We start from the raw sequence: 17,617 nt of genomic DNA on the forward strand, positions 1-17,617 counted from the left end.
TGTAGCTGACTAGCATTCTGCCTGTTGTTAATTTAGCACTTTCAAGACCGCTTTTTCTTCCAGTTTCAGTATTGATAACCTAAAGGCTGGCCGCTAAATTTGCAATTTCTATAGGTTGCAATAAACAGTTGTAAGATCTAGCATCTTTAGCGATCAATGGCAGAAGAGCCTGTGGGGTATTACCTTCAGTTGTTGTGAAAGCAGATAAATGATGGCTCTTGCTTACTGTATCTGTATCTTTCCCATGTGAAATTCAGTGTTATCTTTAATTGTGTTTTCAGATGGGTGGTCTTTGTGTGGCTTTTGGGGTGCGTGTGGGTGGTTTTTTGTTTGGCTGCTGATTTCCTGTATGTGGAGATAGTTGCATATAATTTTGGCTTAACATGCAAAATTCTTTGTTCTGCTTGTTCCCAGTCTTTGTCTTTAATCTGGTGTCATGCAACGCTGCTTCAGATAATAAGCTTTGGATAAAATAGAATTTTGCACATAGATTTATGCTGAAGTTTTCATTTGTCGACCTTTTGTAAGCTACATTATACTGTAACTCTAAAACCACTCATGAGAAACCTTGGTCTTGTCATGGATTTAGCGTGGGGTTTTTTGTTTTGTTTTTTTAAAATTAATCTCATAAATTGGGCTACTGAGCAGCATTGTAACATCTTTGTAGTCCTGCCAGTACTCAGTCTTTCCTAATAGATGTAGTACCAGATCGCATTTTTGTGCTGTGTAAATTAAGCTATTGTAGTACTGTGCTAGTAGAACTGACTTCCTTTCTCTGCACCTTATCTACACTGCTCTTATCACTAGATATGCCACGTTTTCCAGGAAAATGGTGACTATATAATTCAACACTGATCAGATTAAGTTCCTTTGTGGTAGATCCACAAAAGAAGAAAGAGTGGATTCTAGTCGTTAATATCTGTATGTTTCTTTCTTTTTAATTTCACGCTGATATTTTCTTTTTTCTATTCACAGTAGTGCTCACATTAATAAAGGGAGTAGAGGTTATGTGAAAAAGATTTTTATTATGGATAGACTAAACTGGAAAACATCAGTCTTGCATCTGTGCTTTGTAAAACTGGCAGTGATTTGTTATAGCCAGTGATTTTTTTTTTTTTGGCGATGCTGAGATTTTTTTTTACTAGCTTCTTAAAGAAACCAGGTTTCTGCAATCATTGACAGCCTGTCCTGCCTCCCCAGATTCTCTCCTGTCCTGAAATAACTTTGAACTCATAACCAGTTTGAAGCAGATACTGCTGAGGTAATGGTCTCAAAAGTGGTGAATTCCTAAATATATTGAGAAAATAGGCAGCTAGCTAAGGAAGACAGGCATCATTATTACCCCTGCAGAAATAAAGGCTGCAGTGTTGAGCACCTTTGGTAGAGAATAGAGGCACTGTGAATAACCCCGTGGTAGGATAGCCTTCAGTGGAGCTCAGGCCTTCTTAGGTACCACTGAATCTACGTAGCAGCAAAACACCGGGCTGCGTTAGCCCTTCTCTTCATAGGAGTATTTACTTGTCTAAAATGCATTAAACGTGCATGTTTAAGACAGCTAGGTGTAGTGTTTGGAAGCTGTTGATTGGGGTGTTGATGATGACCCATATTTGGCTTTGGGAAATAGCCATTTTCACTGAAGAAGGAACCACTTCTGCATAGTCCATTCCTCCTTCCTGAACAACCTTTTGAGCACCACTAGCTTCATTTCAGTGTAAGGGAAAACTGATTGTCGTGACACCAGTGTTGAAAGTATTAGAGGTACTTCCTCAGAGAAAATCGCAGTGTTTTCACCACTGACCTGTTTTTATAACAAACTGATTGCTATGATGGCTCATTTTCTGTGTATCAGATCTCAATCAAAAGCTAGTTACCATTTTTATGTGTATATAAAATATGTTTGCCAAATTATGTGTTTTATAGGACAGTCAAAATATCAAAAGATTTTTTGCTCTGGGTTTTGCACATTATGTTAACTGATCTAAAACGTTTTACTTCATTATGGCTTAACCAAGCATGGGAATACTTGTAAATCCTCTTTGCCAGCTGTCTAAGCAAAGATGGTCTACATCTGACAGTGCCCAATGGACATCTGCATTTCCACAGACCCGAGCTATATTCCCTGGGGTCTATATTATTTTAGACTGAAGTCATCATGAATATAGTGGCCTTTGTCAGCCAAGCCCTTGGTAAGAAGTGATAACTAACTGCTATGAATTCCAGAGGTAGGCCATAGCCAAAGCGAGGGCTTTTGAGGTATAGCTTAAAAAAAAAAAAAATAAAGGGGGGGGGAGGAAATAAAGTGCATGGTAACCATTAAATTAAGCTTTTGCTTTCTGAAGGTCCCTTAAGATTGCTTTTTGTTCTCTTTGCATAACTTCGTGGATTTTGCATTGCTGCTACAGAAATTATGATAAAATTAAAAATATTAAGTTGTTGTCATCTCTCCTTGTGCTGTAATGTTGAGATAGTGCCCAGAAGTGCCCATCGTAGACAGTCATAATGCAAATGTGAAGGGGCTCTTGGTGAGACATTTACATGAAGGCTCCAGATGTCTGGAGTTGTGTATAAAAATCTACATTTGCTAATCTCTTGGGCATTGTAGAAGGTATTTTTTAAAATGAATTTGTGAGAAAAAGGGAAAAGTGGTGTTAAACTAGCCTTTCTCCAGTATTGCAGCGGTTAGAAAGATGCTTCTTGAACATGTAGGAATCAAAGTTCATTTAAATTACTTATAAACATTAGATTATTGGTGTATTTTTTGCATGTTTCCAAGGGCAATTTTCCTTTATGTTGTAGGCATTTGTATGCTTTTTAGAAAGAAATATTAAAAATACCTTATTTTTAAAAAAAACCTGTCTACATAATTGTGGTCATGACATCTTAAACTGCAGTTCGTCAAATACTTGAAGCTAACTTGTGGCGCAGTCTTGCATTTTTTCAGGGTTTATGGACTGTCTCACTAAGCTGCAAACTCTTAAGCTGTAGCAGGCCTGAAATAACTGGATATTTGTGTATTTGGTTGAATATTTCAGTCCATGTATAGGTTCTCTATGCTTTTTTTTAATACTTATTTTGAAAAATTTCCTTAACAAACCATAAATCTTTCAAAGGAAATTAAGAGAAAGACTTCTGTACAACTGTAATAAGAGCTGATATTAATGACATAAAATACTCTCCCATAATTTTTCAGAACCTTATTGAACTAAATACATTAAAATCTCAAAACAGTTTGGATAAATGGGTTTGAATTGTGTTCTGTGCTTGAATGTTGCACTTTGCAGGAATTTGAGGTTTTCCAATTCCACTGATTTTATCGTAGTAATGTTTGAGGTTTTTTTCTTTTTCTTGGGAGGAAAAGGAAGAACTACAAGCATGCCGTAGTGTAGTTTCATAAGTCTTTCCCTTCTCAGAAGTGGCCAAGTTAATAAACCATAGGAAGAGGAGCATCTATTTAACTATCATTGGCATTTGAAAAATGTGTTTAGAAAGAAAAATTATTTAAATTTTACTTTTGAGTTGTAATGTGACAAATGTTCTATGAATCTAACCAATTTAACCTCTAATAAAACAAACTGTTGTGGACTTTAAAATATTCTGTACCGCTAATACGTTTTTTCCTATCAATTCCTTTCTTAATTGATCGCTCTGTTTCCCCCTGCCTCCCATGGCAGTCTTTTCCCTGTAAAAGGACCGATCTGTCTAAGGTAGAGAAATTCAATTTCTATGTATTGGTTGCCATGTCCGCATGTAGTTAACTTGCAGAGGCTATGCTAATCATTTATGTGTCTTGTTTAACTTTACTTTTTAAATAGTTTTTTTTCCCTTCAGAAATTATTTTACTTTTCTTTGTACTCATGTCAGACAGCATGATATCTAATTTGTAACCCTAATGAAGGAAATATTTTCTGTTATTGTAGAAAGTAGTTTTTATAAAACTCTTGATTTGTACTATTGTTATAATCTTCTAAACAGACACTGAATTGCATCGTCTTCCTATTTTTTGTGATACTTAGGAAATAATAACCTTTTTACTGTGGTGTTTTTTTTTTTTTAATCAGGCTAGAATTTGAGAGACAGCAACGAGAGGAGCTTGAAAAATTGGAAAGTAAAAGGTAACATTCTCTGTGGTCTTTACGGGTGTGTGTATATATACATCTTGTAGACTCATTTAAATCATTAATTTGGAATCACGGTGTTACGCAGCAAGCAGAGGATTCTGATATAAATAATTTTATTTTGTTTTGTCTTCTATGAATATTTTGGTTATTTTCTTGAGCTGTTCATTCTTATTGATTAGTAACAGATAGACAAGCTGAACTGTAGCTAACTGTGCTCTTTAGCAAAGAAAATACCAAAGACAAAGGTATGAGGAGGGTGCACTATACAAATGTAATATATTACTCTCGCTCTTAGCTTTCATGGTGGTATTTTAAAAGATGGCAAATTACATTTTTTTTTTTTTATTCAGATCTTTTTTATGGTTTAGTTGCCTTTGGATTGAATCTTGATTGGAAAAATGTTATAAACTCTGCTTCTCTTCAATAAAACTGTAGTGCTGGTATGGGCACAATCATACTTACCAGAACATTATTTCGAAATCGGATTGAAGTACAGAAGAAAGTATTGTTGTCAGCTGGCAAACTGAGCTAACTGTTCTGGCTCATCATACCTGCTAAGATTTTTAGAAGTAATAGCTCTCACCTTGTTGCAGATCACAGCATTGATTAGATTCGTAAGCTGAAAGACACTTTCTGCCATCTCAGCTTTAGACTGCTCGCTCCATTTTGAAAGAGCTGTTTATATAGTTGGACTAAATTAAGTAAACTTAGAAAAACCCTGAAACTTCGAAGCATTAGAAGATGTTATTCAGAAAATGATGCAACAGAATCACTGATACTTTGTTACAGATACCCTCTTTGTTATGTTGAATTCAGATTGTGCTGAAGTTGCTTTGCTTGTGCTTTAATTTACCTGACTTTAACTTCTCACAAAATAACCAACCGACTTGCAGGTTGTCTCTACATGTATTCAGGCTTTGTATTATGGGGATAATGGTGACCTTCAAGTCTCAGACTGTCCTCATTTGGAATGCACTAGAACCTTTAAAAGAGAGGTTGCACAAGACATAATAATTTGTCTTAAAGTAATTTCTATTTCAAATATGTCTGTTCCTAATCTTATACTCCTGTTTATCAATAATTCAGCTGGGTTCACCTAAAGAGAAGACGATTGTTTTAATTCATCTGTTGGCTTAAATTTGGTGAGGCAAATTTCTAATGAAGTCCTTCTATACAAGTTTGTGTATATGAGAAAGTGTGCATATATAAAAAATATATATTTACTCTTTACTGTGTGCATGGATGTGTTCTATCAATATTTTTATTGGATTTGACAGAACTAATACAATCTAATTTTCTACTAACAGAAGCGCTATGTAACATGTCTTCCTATAACTTCATATATCCACAACTTTTTATGTTGAAATAGACTATATGAATCTCTCTACCATTTGTCTCATGCATTGAGTCAGTTCCAAGCAATGTAAGATCTTAACCTGTGGCAAAACAAAACTATTTAAAAAAAAAGGAAACCATTATATATACTGCAAAATCCTTGTCCAAACCTTTTTAACTTCTAAGGGGTATGTTGTCTTTTGGAAAAAAAGAAAAGTTTTAAATATTGCATGCAAATGTTTTACTGTAGGAAACAAATAGAAGAGATGGAAGAAAAACAAAGATCTGACAAAGCAGAACTTGTAAGAATGCAGCAAGAAGTAGAGTCACAGCGCAAAGAGACAGAAATAGTACAGCTGCAAATTCGAAAACAGGAAGAGAGTCTGAAACGGAGGAGTGTTCACATTGAGAGCAGGTTAAAGGATTTGCTGGCTGAAAAAGAAAAATTTGAAGAAGAGAGATTACGGGAACAACAGGAGATAGAGCTTCAAAAGAAAAAGCAGCAGGAAGAAATTTTTGTCCGGGTCAAAGAGGAGTTGCAGCGACTACAAGAACTTAATCATAATGAAAAAGCAGAGAAAATGCAGATTTTCCGTGAACTAGAAAAACTTAAAAAGGATAAAGATGAACAGTATATTAAGCTGGAATCAGAAAAAAAGAGACTTGAAGAACAAGAAAGGGAGCAGGTGATGCTGGTGGCTCATCTAGAAGAACAGCTTCGAGAGAAACAGGTCATGATAGAGCTCCTGAAAAGAGGGGATGTACAAAGAGTTGAAGAAGAGAAAAGAGATCTTGAAGATATTAGAGAATCTCTTTTGAAAGTCAAGGAAGCCCGATCTGAAGGTGATGAAAACCATGAAGAGTTAGAAAAAGCACAGCATGATTTCATAGGGTTTAAAAAGAAACAATTGGAACAGTTGACTATTTTGGCAAAAGATTTAGTTCAACAAATGGATCGCCTAGAGAAGGAAATAGCAGATGAAAAAAGAGCTCTGGAACACTTAAAATTTGCACATGAAGAACATTTAAATCTCAAGAGAGATGATGAAAACTTTGTGGATGCCGTACTCAAGGCTGAAGAAGTTGACAAGATAAAGCCAGCAGAGTACAGGCTCCAATCTAAAGTACGCCAGCTTGAGTACCTGAAGAGTAATCATTTGCCAGCTCTGCTGGAAGAAAAACAAAGAGCTTCTGAAGCCCTCGACAGGGGCTTGTTAGGGTTAGATAATACTCTCTATCAAATAGAGAAAGAAATAGAAGAAAAAGAAGAGCAGCTTGCCCAGTATAGAGCTAGCACAAATCAGCTGCAGCAGCTTCAAGAAACCTTTGAATTCACAGCCAATGTAGCTCGTCAGGAAGAAAAGGTTCGGAAAAAGGAAAAAGAAATCCTTGAATCAAGGGAAAAACAGCAGAGAGAGGCACTGGAGCAAGCTGTTGCTAAGTTAGAAAGGAGGCACTCTGCTTTGCAACGTCGTTCGACGATAGACTTTGAAATTGAAGAGCAGAAACAAAAGCTTGCCACCTTGAACAACAGCTGCAGTGAACAGGCAGGTTTGCAGGCTAGTCTAGAAGCTGAGCAGAAAGCCCTCGAACAAGACCGAGAACGGTAAGTGGTGTGGTAGCTTCCATTTACTAGGGCATATCCACAAAAAGTGAATCATTTTATACCTTCGATGTTGAGAGAGTGACTTGTTCTGTGTCCCAGTATTTGAGTTTCTTGATGAGTTGAAGTAGTTTACCCAGAACTGAAACTCTGTATTGCTTTTTAAAGGATTCTTGCTCGCTCAATAATTTCTGCTGTGTTCGGATACTTACCCCATCCTGAGCAGGATAGTATTTGCATTAGCCATCACAGTACTTAAATAGTTTTAGCTATTTAGAAAGCTCAGCCAACCTTATGTTCTGCCCTTACAAAAACATGTACCATCTAACAACTATTTTCTCTTAAAATATTAATGTATAACATTTTGTTTATTAGTAACAAGCTAGACGTTTGTTCAAGATTTGGAGACTGATAGTTACAGTAGACTGCCAACTGTCTCTCTCAACTGATGATGTACTGAACACTTCTGGTATTCAAAGTAAACAGGTGTAATGTTTAATTTTTTGTCACTGGTTTCAGGGTTAAATAAAATAGACTAGCCATATATCCGTGTAGAATTCGATGGTGGTTTTTAAACTTATTGGAAAATATACGGAGGCTTTAATACAGCCCTATGTGATGACAAACCCTTTTAGGTACAGAAGCAATGTCATCAGTTATATACATGATATCTGGCAGCATAACATTCAGCCTAAGTATGGGAGGCTCAGAGAAAAGTGATTCAGGTAAGGAAGGATCTTTCTATGTGGAAGAAGAGGAAGAAATCTTTTGTTTTATTTTTGGCCTGAGCAAAAATCCACTGGGATTAATGCATTTAATCCATGCAGTATGGAAAAAGGGCAGAATTGCCATTTTTAAATGTGTTGTCTGATTTTCTAATGCTAGAGCTTTAAAACCTGTGATTATTGGTGGAACAATGAAGTGTTTTTTCTTGAGGTAGCATTTGTCATTTGGTTTTTTAATATTCCACTAATTATCTGACTCTTCTTTCATAAGCCCTTCAAACAGATGCTCGATTAGAAAAAACACCTAAAAAAAGAAACTTGCCTATAGCCAAACTGAAGAGCTCTTCTGTATCTTTTTCCTTTTAAACCATTATCAGAAGAGACTAGTTCCTTTCTATACCCTGTGTAGAGGTCAATTTTTCAACATTTAGACCTACATTGTGTGGATTTTACTTAAGCATTTTCAATACTGACTTACCATTTTGTTGTGGATATTGCCATTATTTTTCATAATTGTCTTGAACATAACATCTTGTTTTCTACACTAAGCATCTGGCTTGACTAAAGTCAGCTATAAACAACTGTTTGTTGTGTAGGTTCCACAAAAATAGACAGCTTAGTTAGCCCTCGAGAGATTGCTGGGTTGTGCGATAAGTGAAAAAAATATGTTGTCAGCTACAAGGCTGAGGTTTGGAAAAGACACCAAGAAGTGAAAAGGTCTCTTCCCGCCCCCCTGGCCCTTGTTTACTTTAAAGACCTCTTGCACAAACTGAATAAAACTGTGAAGTCTTGCAGTCAGTGGCCCAGGAGCCTGAATAATTCAGAATGTTTTTATGAATGTTGAGGCAGAAGAAAATCTTAAGATGCATGACAGTATGTTTCGGGCTACTTATTGCTCTTGTGTTTGAGTTTACACTTCACAGTACACAGTATCTTGGGCGCTATAGTAAGCATATGAATTGTATATGTTTCTTATTGTTTAGATACCATTATGTGATGATGTGCTCTGGTTCAGATCAGTGTTACCTCTCTGAAAATGTTTAAATGCAATATTCATTTGAAATGCTCTGTGAGCGTAAGTCCATCGTAACCGGATAAAATGTTTTTTTCCAGTGTGAATAATATGTTAGCTCAAATTTTTTGACCCACAGGGATGACCCCTAAAACCATAATTTGAAGTTAACTTATCCTGGAATAATGCATGTACATTTTGTCTTTACTGGCAGAGGTTTGTGGCAATAGAATGAACATAAAGCAACTTTAGAGTCATCTTTGCGACAACGGGATGTATTGCTCACAAGTGGCAAGGTGCAGTTTAGTGTACTTACTGGTGGATGCATCACACGGCTGGATAAGTTTGTAGCTATAGGAAGTGAAATCTTTTGATAGTAGGATGTTTACAGATCAAGAGATAAGCTTTGTTCCTTTAATGTAATTCTGATTTTTGTGGTTAAATTGATTATCCATGGATGCAAACACGCTCCTATATCCATCAGCCATCTCCCATCCACTTTCCCTCAGGATGCAAGATTGTTTTGCTGCTAATCAAAAGAAACAGATGGCTTCTGGCAGTGCTGCAAAAAGTACCCTAAAAATGAAGTGACAATTCAGCCTGCTTTACTCCAGCCTAAGCCTCAGCATTTGTCATCTCTTTAATTTTCTGTTTTAACCTCCAGGATGGAATAAAGTAGTTGTAGCGTTGTACTTCAATTCAGATATATGCAATTGTAGGTTAAGTGGTAGAATCCTAACTTTGCGTAGTTCTCCCTGCTTTTGCAGGAACTTGTTTTCTTTTATTCTTTAATTTTCAAGTAACCTCTAGAAAAACAATTGCCTTTAGAGACAAAAGTTGTAATGGAAATGGGGAAGGTTATTACTGTGTTACTAACCTAATCTCAGCTACATTACCAGTGAAAAGTGTGTTCTGCAGATTACTTTGTTATAATATAGTTTAATTTGACTAAGTGATAAATATTGCAAGAAGTGCTTCTTATTTTATACTAGATGCCTCAGGCATTTTCAGTCAAAAATATGGTATCCAATTTTATATATTCTATTCTGTGCATAAATCTGGCTGGTATGAAATTTATTTGTTAAAGAAAGTGAGGAGGTTTCCATTTCAAAAGATGATTTATTAGGTATATATGAAATAAATACTAGATGTTTTATTTTGTAAGTAAATTCTCAAAAATATATGTACAGACAGAAGGAATAACTGGAAAATAAGATTTATATGTATAGTACACAATTTGAAGATTTTCTTATAGATATGTTTTGCCACATCATTGTTTTAGGTTGTCTTTGTTTTTTCAAGTTTATTCAAGTGATCCTAATAGATTAAGTGATATGAATGAATATTTAATGTGCTGAGTTAGATACCTTTTGCATTGGAAGTTATTGAAGTTGTTTTATTTAACTTAATACTGCTGTTGTAATTCGTTTTTGAGCTGTCTCTGTTTTCCTATCTAAATATACTTAAAGAAAAATTACGATTTTTATGTCTTCATAAATACTAATACCTACAATCTCCCATACATGTATCCCAGTGTAAGTACAGTACTTCCCATAAGAACTGTGGGAACCAACTCTAATAAAACAAAGTGAATTACATTTTATGATCTCTTTATAGCCTGGACCAGGAAATTCAGCAGCTGAAGCAAAAAATATACGAGGGTGATGGTGGTCAGAAAGGAAATCATGGAACATTAGAAGAGAGACTCTCCCATACCACCTCCCCTGCCAGCCCAACAAAGCCACAGCCACCTGCTGCTCCGCTAGTTGACGATAGGTAGGTACCCTGCATTTCTGCAGTATTTTTATGTGAATGCAAAGAATAGCTTTAGAAAAGAAATATTTTGAAAGATCGTTCCGCTAGGGTTGGATTGTAATTAAATACTGTAATTGTACTTAAAGACTAGTCTGGAAATAAAATTAATTTGCTGTATTTTACTTTAAATAACCAACCGGCTAATCTGTTGCTCCTGTGCAGTTTGTTTTAAAATAGAGGTTTGTGAAACTGTAGGCTTAAATGTCTTTAAATTGTTTTTGTGTTTACAGTTACACAGTAACAAAGCTGTGTTTACAGCAACAAAGTAAATGAAATTGTCTGAAGCCTTTTTTAATAGGTCAGCTGTCTGGTATCACTTAAAATCTATTTCCTCTTTGTTCTTTTTACACTTACACATGCAGTTGTTAGTATCAACTCTTGGAACATTCCTTCTGTTTGAAGACCAAACCTTTGTTAGTCCAAGTTGCCAATACTGCAGAAGTGATAAAAGCAAACCATTAAGTAACTAAAGATGCAACCCCAGCCTTCTATTTATTCTTCATCTCTCTTACCCTCAGTGCCACTTGTATGTAGAGCTGTATGCATAGCAGTGGCTTAACCTGTGGTCCATTAAATTGTCTAATTGTGATAACAAATTGTTAACCTTTGCCTGTTAAATGAACACTTGCTCCAAAGTCCATGTTCCTTAAGGAGGGATAAAACTGGTCTAACATTAAGCCTGCCAATTAAGGGTTGTGCAGTACTTAGAGTTTATAAGCGTTTCAAAGAGCCCTTTAGCCTGTCTTGATTTTTATCTAAGAGTATACTTTTTTAACTTTTCGGTATCTTGAAGGATAAATGCCTTTATTGAGCAAGAAGTGCAGAGAAGGCTCCAGAACATTCATCATAAAGCTGAGGATAATGATGTTAGCCTGTCCTGGTCTACAGAAGGTTTAAAGGTGAGCAGAGATGGGTAGGAAATCCTGACCTTCGATGCACCATGTGTAACCGCTGATTTAGTTTTGTTGTTCAATAATTGTCATGTTCTCCTATGTTTACTTAATTTCAATTTACCAAAAAAGTAAACAGTAAATCAGGGATATCAGTTTTAGATTTTGCTCATCTTTTTTTCCTGGTGGCTGTTTTATGTTGTATTCCATTTTTTTGCAGGGAAGAGTGTGTAAATGGCAATAGGAAGCTTGCAGATAAAATAAAAATCTTCATTTTATGTCTGTAAAATACATTGTTAAAATTCCATCCAGAAGAACGGTAATTGGTTATACTTGTAAACAAATGCTCATTTAAAAACTGGTGATCTAATTCATCCAAAGACTGGGTTGATTGACTTCTAAGCCAGTGGTTTAATAAATATTGATTAAAAAATAGTTATTGTTGGCTATTAAACAGAATGTATCTTCCTATAAATACTTTAAAATGAACTTATACAAGAAAGGCGCTCTTTTTAATAACCACCTGTACTTTTTTTTGTTCTTAGGATAATGAGAGGCTTAATAATGGCACTGTTCAACGCAAGCTGAAGTATGAGGTAGGTCATAATTTGTCAGAATGAAATGGTTGTCTTAAATCATGGCATGCCCTGTAATTAAATTTCTTCATGTTTAGCTGCATAATTAGAATTTTGAATTCACGGTAAGATTAATGGCTAATAGAGACAGCAATGTATTTTGTCAGCTGGAATTAAAGTGATTTTTTCGGATTGGGCACAGTTTTTTCCTTATTTGAAAGGTGTGGTGTTACTGTGGATGTTTCTTCCTTGTTTTGTCATGATTCTTAATTTGGAACAGTATCCCTTTCCTGATTTTTTAGAGGATAAAAGCATTTAGTAAGGAGAGATTGTCTGAATTCAGAATACCACTTCACATTTTTGGCTCACAATGAACTTGCTACTGTAAGGGTGTCTATAATATTAGCAAGTAGCATCGGGCAAATTTGCCTATGCCATGAAGGACTCATACATGTATTTTTAAACTGAGGCTTAGACCCCTCCCACTGTATTTGGTTGCCTAACTTTTGCTTGAACCATGGTTAATTAATTGTCTTGGTGAGTAAATCCTAAGTACCTTTATGGATTTAAACCTTAATAGTAGGAGAGCTGCAACACCTCTAATTTGGACTTTTTTGGACTTCTACACTGATATTTTTAAACTGTGTTGGACTCTGACGCTATCTTGGATAGCACAGGATTACTTTTTTGTGCATGTGTGGAAAAAAATAAAGGGCTTATAAATTTCTGCATCGTCCTTTGACTTTCCTGTGGTTTTCGAGTAAAGCAAATACAAACCAAGTGAAATGGATACTGTACAAAGGAAAAGCAGTGGTGGGCTGGGAAGATCAACCATTCCTGAATCAGACCTCAATCACTTCTGTTGGATTTTCTCTCTCTAATTTTGAGATATTGTACAATGATTGTACCAATTTTGAATGATTGTACAAACCTAATCAAAATCAATCCTCAATTTAAGAAATGTTCAAATCAGAAGGTTTTATAAAGACGTTTCTATTTTCTTTTTTTGGAAATTTTTAACAGAAAAGTCAACAATGGCAGCCACGTTATAGCTTTCCATTTATGTCTAAAGATGGCAATTGTGCTTCTGAGTTGTGTGGAGAAAACGCAGGAGTAAGAGACCATAAAAGACAGAAGGACTATACAGAGATGTGGGATTTATTTTCCAGTTCTGGAAGAATCTTCTCCCCTTTTACATCAGAAAAGGCATTTGAGAATGAAAGGAGTAATTTGGAACAGGAGAGCTTTGCTTGTCGTTGCGACATTGAAAATAGTTTAATTCACTCTAAAAATATTAATACTTTAAAGAGTAAGAATGTTCCTTATCAGAATGTTTTATCTACTACTTTACAAAGTCATGACTTAAATAATGTGGCTTATTCGCTCTGCGAGGTTGAAAATTTCAGTCATTTTGATGATAAAATAATGACTTCTCAGGATTGTGACAGCTCAAGAACTGAATCTGATTGTTCCCACTTGAAACAGCTGTCTCCTGTAGGATCCTTAATGGGTGCTAATGAGCAGGCTGGCTTTAACAGCATATCGTGCCTTCTCTTTTCTCAGTCTAATGTGCATTCTGAAATAATAACTTGTAAAGAAAACAGCCCATTTAAGACGGTGCACCCAACAATTGAAGACCAGTCTAGTAATTCTCAGCTTTCCACACAAAAAGCCTCTGATTTGATTTCTTTTAAGTCAATAGCTTCTTCTTTTGATGTGAGACCAGAACACACTTACGGTTTGGGATATCTTTTCAGTAAGTTTTCCTGCCTTTGCAAGGATACCAGCAGTCAGCTGCTCAACAGTACGGTGGTTTCTAAACAAATTAAGGAGTTGGGAAGTTTGTGTGACAGAAACGAGAGATGCGGACAAGCGGTATCATTAATAAAAAATCTGCCATTTATAAGAAACTTGCAAGTAAATGTATTCTTCAAGTCAGATATGAATCAAGACATGTCCCATTCTACTGATGATGCCAAAGCTCATACTGAAAATGTCATTCAGCCTGAATTGCCTGTGCAAGAGGCTATCACGATGGGTGTAAGCACAGAAATCTCCGATGCCTGTGCAACAAAGCCCTCTGAAGGATTTGCATGCTGTTATAAAAATGAAGAGAAGGAAAACAGTCTTGTGTTAAGACAGAAATTTGTGCATTTTCCTGATGTCTTTTTGAAGCTTCAGGTCTGTTCTCTGGAAAGAGTGCTGGAATTTTTGACCTGTGCCTTACCTCAAATTTGTATGAGAATGGAGGAGTTGAAAGGTATATATTGGCTCGCTGTTGGCGATTGCAAAAAATCTGATCCAGAACCTGCTTGCTTGCTTTTGTTCAGCTCCGTTCTGTACGTTGTTGTTTCATCAGTTGAACAAGATGTCTGCCAGAGTTCCTTGGCAATGTTTCATGAGGTTTCCATCGTCACAATAAAGGAGATTCAAGTTGGCTTTGCTGGACAGAGTATTAGTCTTCTGTGTTCTGCTGAAGATGGTTTACTCACAATATTCACCTATAACAAACACATCACTCAAAGAATTTGCCGTGACATAATGAGCGTTTTGATTCCTACAATGGATGATGCTGTTTACTTAAGTCACCAGCTCTTGAAAGATGATTTGATGCAGATTTCGCTTGACTGGACATCAGAAGTAAATGACTTAGTTTTTTCAAATGGAGTACGATTGTCCTGTAAATTCAGAACTGTATTAGCTGATCTGGTTTACTTACTCCATGAAAATATGGGAAGTATTAAACCTTCATTAGGTGACACTCAGGTACTGCTGTATACCACAGTGAAAATAGACTGTGCTAAGCAGATTGTGTATAGATCTCTAGTTCTTACAACTACTCATATAGGTCTCTTAAGGGAAAATAATGTCTTTTATCCTGCACCTAACTCTTTGGATGCTTCATGCCAGCGATCACAATTTGACAGCCTTCAGTTGTACAGTTTGAATGATATCCAATGTGTAGTTTTGCCATACAAAGAGAATTTCACAAAAATTGAGCTTGTGTTTTCTAGAAGGAGCAAGGTTGGATCTGATTCAGGAATTGGTTTTTCTAAATACTGTGAAAAAGAAATAAATACTCAACTGACAGTCATCCCATCAATTCTTCAAAGCGGTTTGCGTATCCCTTTGGAAATCTGGAAGTTAACATTCAGTTCAAGTGAAGAAGCCATTTGGCTAATTATGCATCTGACTAGGTGTTGAAATCCAAATACGTTTATAGATACATTCAATATAAGAAGCTAATGAATATTGATAAAAACTTTTTTTTTTAAATCAATAGGCAAAAGAGTCCTTTGAGCCTGTAAGGGAATACCATAGAGTGTGTACACACATCTTAGCAAAAATCATTATTACTTGAATGCTTGCTTTTTGTGCGTCTCTAATGCTGTACGTAAATTTCCTTGGGAAAGTGAGGAAATTAAATGTTTCTATTTTACGTAGTAGGTGGATCAAAACTATAATTACAGCTGTGTCTTCTGATTTCCATTTTGGCTGTTGTTTCTGACTCCCTCCATCTCCTATCTGTCTTCATTAATGTCTTCTCCATTCCTTCTGGATTGCCTTTTCCTTAATCTTTCTAAGTATCTTTGTTTTTCATGCTTCTCATTTGTTTCATGTCCTTGATCTCACTATTTCAAAACACCTGCAATTTTTTTTTTTGTCTGAACTGTAAGGTGCGTTTAGGTTCCTATGGTACAATCACTGTGTGCTCTTAATACTAAGGATGTTTATAGCTTTTATACTTACAATTTTGGGAAGAATAGCATTGACAATTCTCTTCTGCTTTGGAGTTTTGCATTAAGGGTTATTGCACTCTTGCATTAAAGTTTGTCACAAGTGCAAAAGGAGTTGTGTTTGGCTTATTCTAAGCGTGTCAGCTGAGTTATCAGGAATTGATAGATTTGCCATATCTCTTTTCTCCTGGGTTTGCCCCCTTTGCCTGGAGCCAAGAGAGTGTAGGCTACGTGGAAGCAGTGAAACAGAACAAGAAAAATGCAGAGAACTTCCAAGATTCTTTTTAGATTTCCCTCTCCCCTCCTTTTCTTGCAGGGAAGCAATGCATGGCTTTAAGTCGTTCCTATTTATTTTGTCCAGATAGTTAACTTGTACTCCCCTGCGATAGAATAAGTCTTTATATTCCCTTGATGTGAGTGTTTAAGGAAAATGTGATGTGAAAATGAACCTGGTTAAAGGGTGTAAACAGACGTTGGTTGTGCTTTAAATAGCATTTCGACCTTTGGTCATGCTACTGTACCTGTGGTAAGACAAACGTTTTGGGGTTTATCATCTGTGTACATGTTTCTCATGCTGTTAAATGGATAGTTAGCAACTGGGGATGCTGCCTGATGGATGGAGTAAACTTATCCCTAGACGTCTCTGCATGCAACGTGCCCCTTTTTCTGCTTGCTTCCTAATGGGGTTGGTGAAGCTGTGAGATTGCATCTCTTACAGTCTCTGTAATAGTACATTCCAAGAAATAATGGAACTGTTGAATATTAGTAAAAGATTTCCATTAGTTGAGGCTTGCCTTTAGCTTAGTACAAGGTGGTTCTTTACCTGTTATCCCTGTCAGATGTTCAAATAATAAATAAGCTCTTATCTCCCATCTTTTGTTTCTTCCCTTGTAAAGGGAGCTGAATACCTTTTGAATCCTGTTGCTTGAATGTGCCATCTGCCTTGTTTGAGGAAGATGGTCCTTGGCAGAAAAAACAGTGGTATCTAATCTGAAATTCTAAATTCTGTAAGCATATTGCCAGTAGAGGTGCAATCTTCTAATAGAGTTAGACTTCAGTCTCTCTACTAGTATAAGAACATTTCCCATTTGTTCTTACCATATGTTAAGACAGGATAATGTAATTCACGTGGGATTTAAAAAGAAATAACTTGCATTGGATGGGGAAGTTGTGTCTGGAAGGATGAATGCTGGCTTAGATAGAGAATTATGGGGTGTCTTTTTTTTTTTATCATAACAAAACTTTCTACTACCTTAAGGAAGTGCAAAGATGAGCAAAATGTGTCACATAACTTTGAGGTATGGTTTTTGTTTTTAACAAAAAAAGTATACGCAAATATCTCACAGAACACGGAGTAGACAGAGTAGTTATGAGTTGGAGTGTAACCATGTGTCAGTCCAGTTCAAGAGTGGCTCCCTCGTTGACATCACCAAGGCATTTCTTCTGAGCCTCGATGAAGGTTAACCTGGAGTGGCATAATCTGGGAGGACTGTCTTAATCACGGCTCTTGAATGACAGCAATTTCTGCAAATAATTCCTTTTCGGATTATACCCCAAAGTTAAATGTTTGTGCATGTTGTGTTCCAGATAACGTGGTTTTCCTCTTTTGTGTTTGTTTTAAAATCTAACTCGAATATTCTGCACTTTTATGAAAAATGACTTCACAGCAATATATTTTATTCTAGTGTAAATGAAACATAACATAATGATCGATGTTTATGACTATTAAAGCATTATTTAATGTATTAGGGTGTGTTTTTCCCAGTACTTTGTGTTTGAGATTATTTTCCTCTCTGACTATTAGCTG

At 36.0% G+C, this 17,617-nt stretch overlaps 1 protein-coding gene across 7 annotated transcripts in view; it reads left to right on the forward strand.

The window, feature by feature from the left end:
- Positions 1–17,617, forward strand: part of KIF16B (kinesin family member 16B) — a 141,409-nt gene that overhangs the window by 74,954 nt on the left and 48,838 nt on the right. For 4 of the 7 annotated variants that reach the window (XM_076335052.1, XM_076335055.1, XM_076335056.1 and 1 more), the window contains exons 18-23: positions 3,672–3,704; positions 4,059–4,112; positions 5,704–7,059; positions 10,411–10,569; positions 11,402–11,507; positions 12,044–12,094. In XM_076335052.1, coding sequence (XP_076191167.1) covers positions 3,672–3,704; positions 4,059–4,112; positions 5,704–7,059; positions 10,411–10,569; positions 11,402–11,507; positions 12,044–12,094 — 1,759 coding nt within the window. Of the gene's footprint in view, positions 1–3,671; positions 3,705–4,058; positions 4,113–5,703; positions 7,060–10,410; positions 10,570–11,401; positions 11,508–12,043; positions 12,095–13,096; positions 15,922–17,617 lie in introns of those variants that run through there. The other 3 variants (XM_076335050.1, XM_076335051.1, XM_076335053.1) reach the window with 3 other exon arrangements.

The sequence above is a fragment of the Aptenodytes patagonicus genome, chromosome 3 (genome assembly GCF_965638725.1).
Source record: "Aptenodytes patagonicus chromosome 3, bAptPat1.pri.cur, whole genome shotgun sequence".
Taxonomy (NCBI): Eukaryota; Metazoa; Chordata; class Aves; order Sphenisciformes; family Spheniscidae; genus Aptenodytes; species Aptenodytes patagonicus.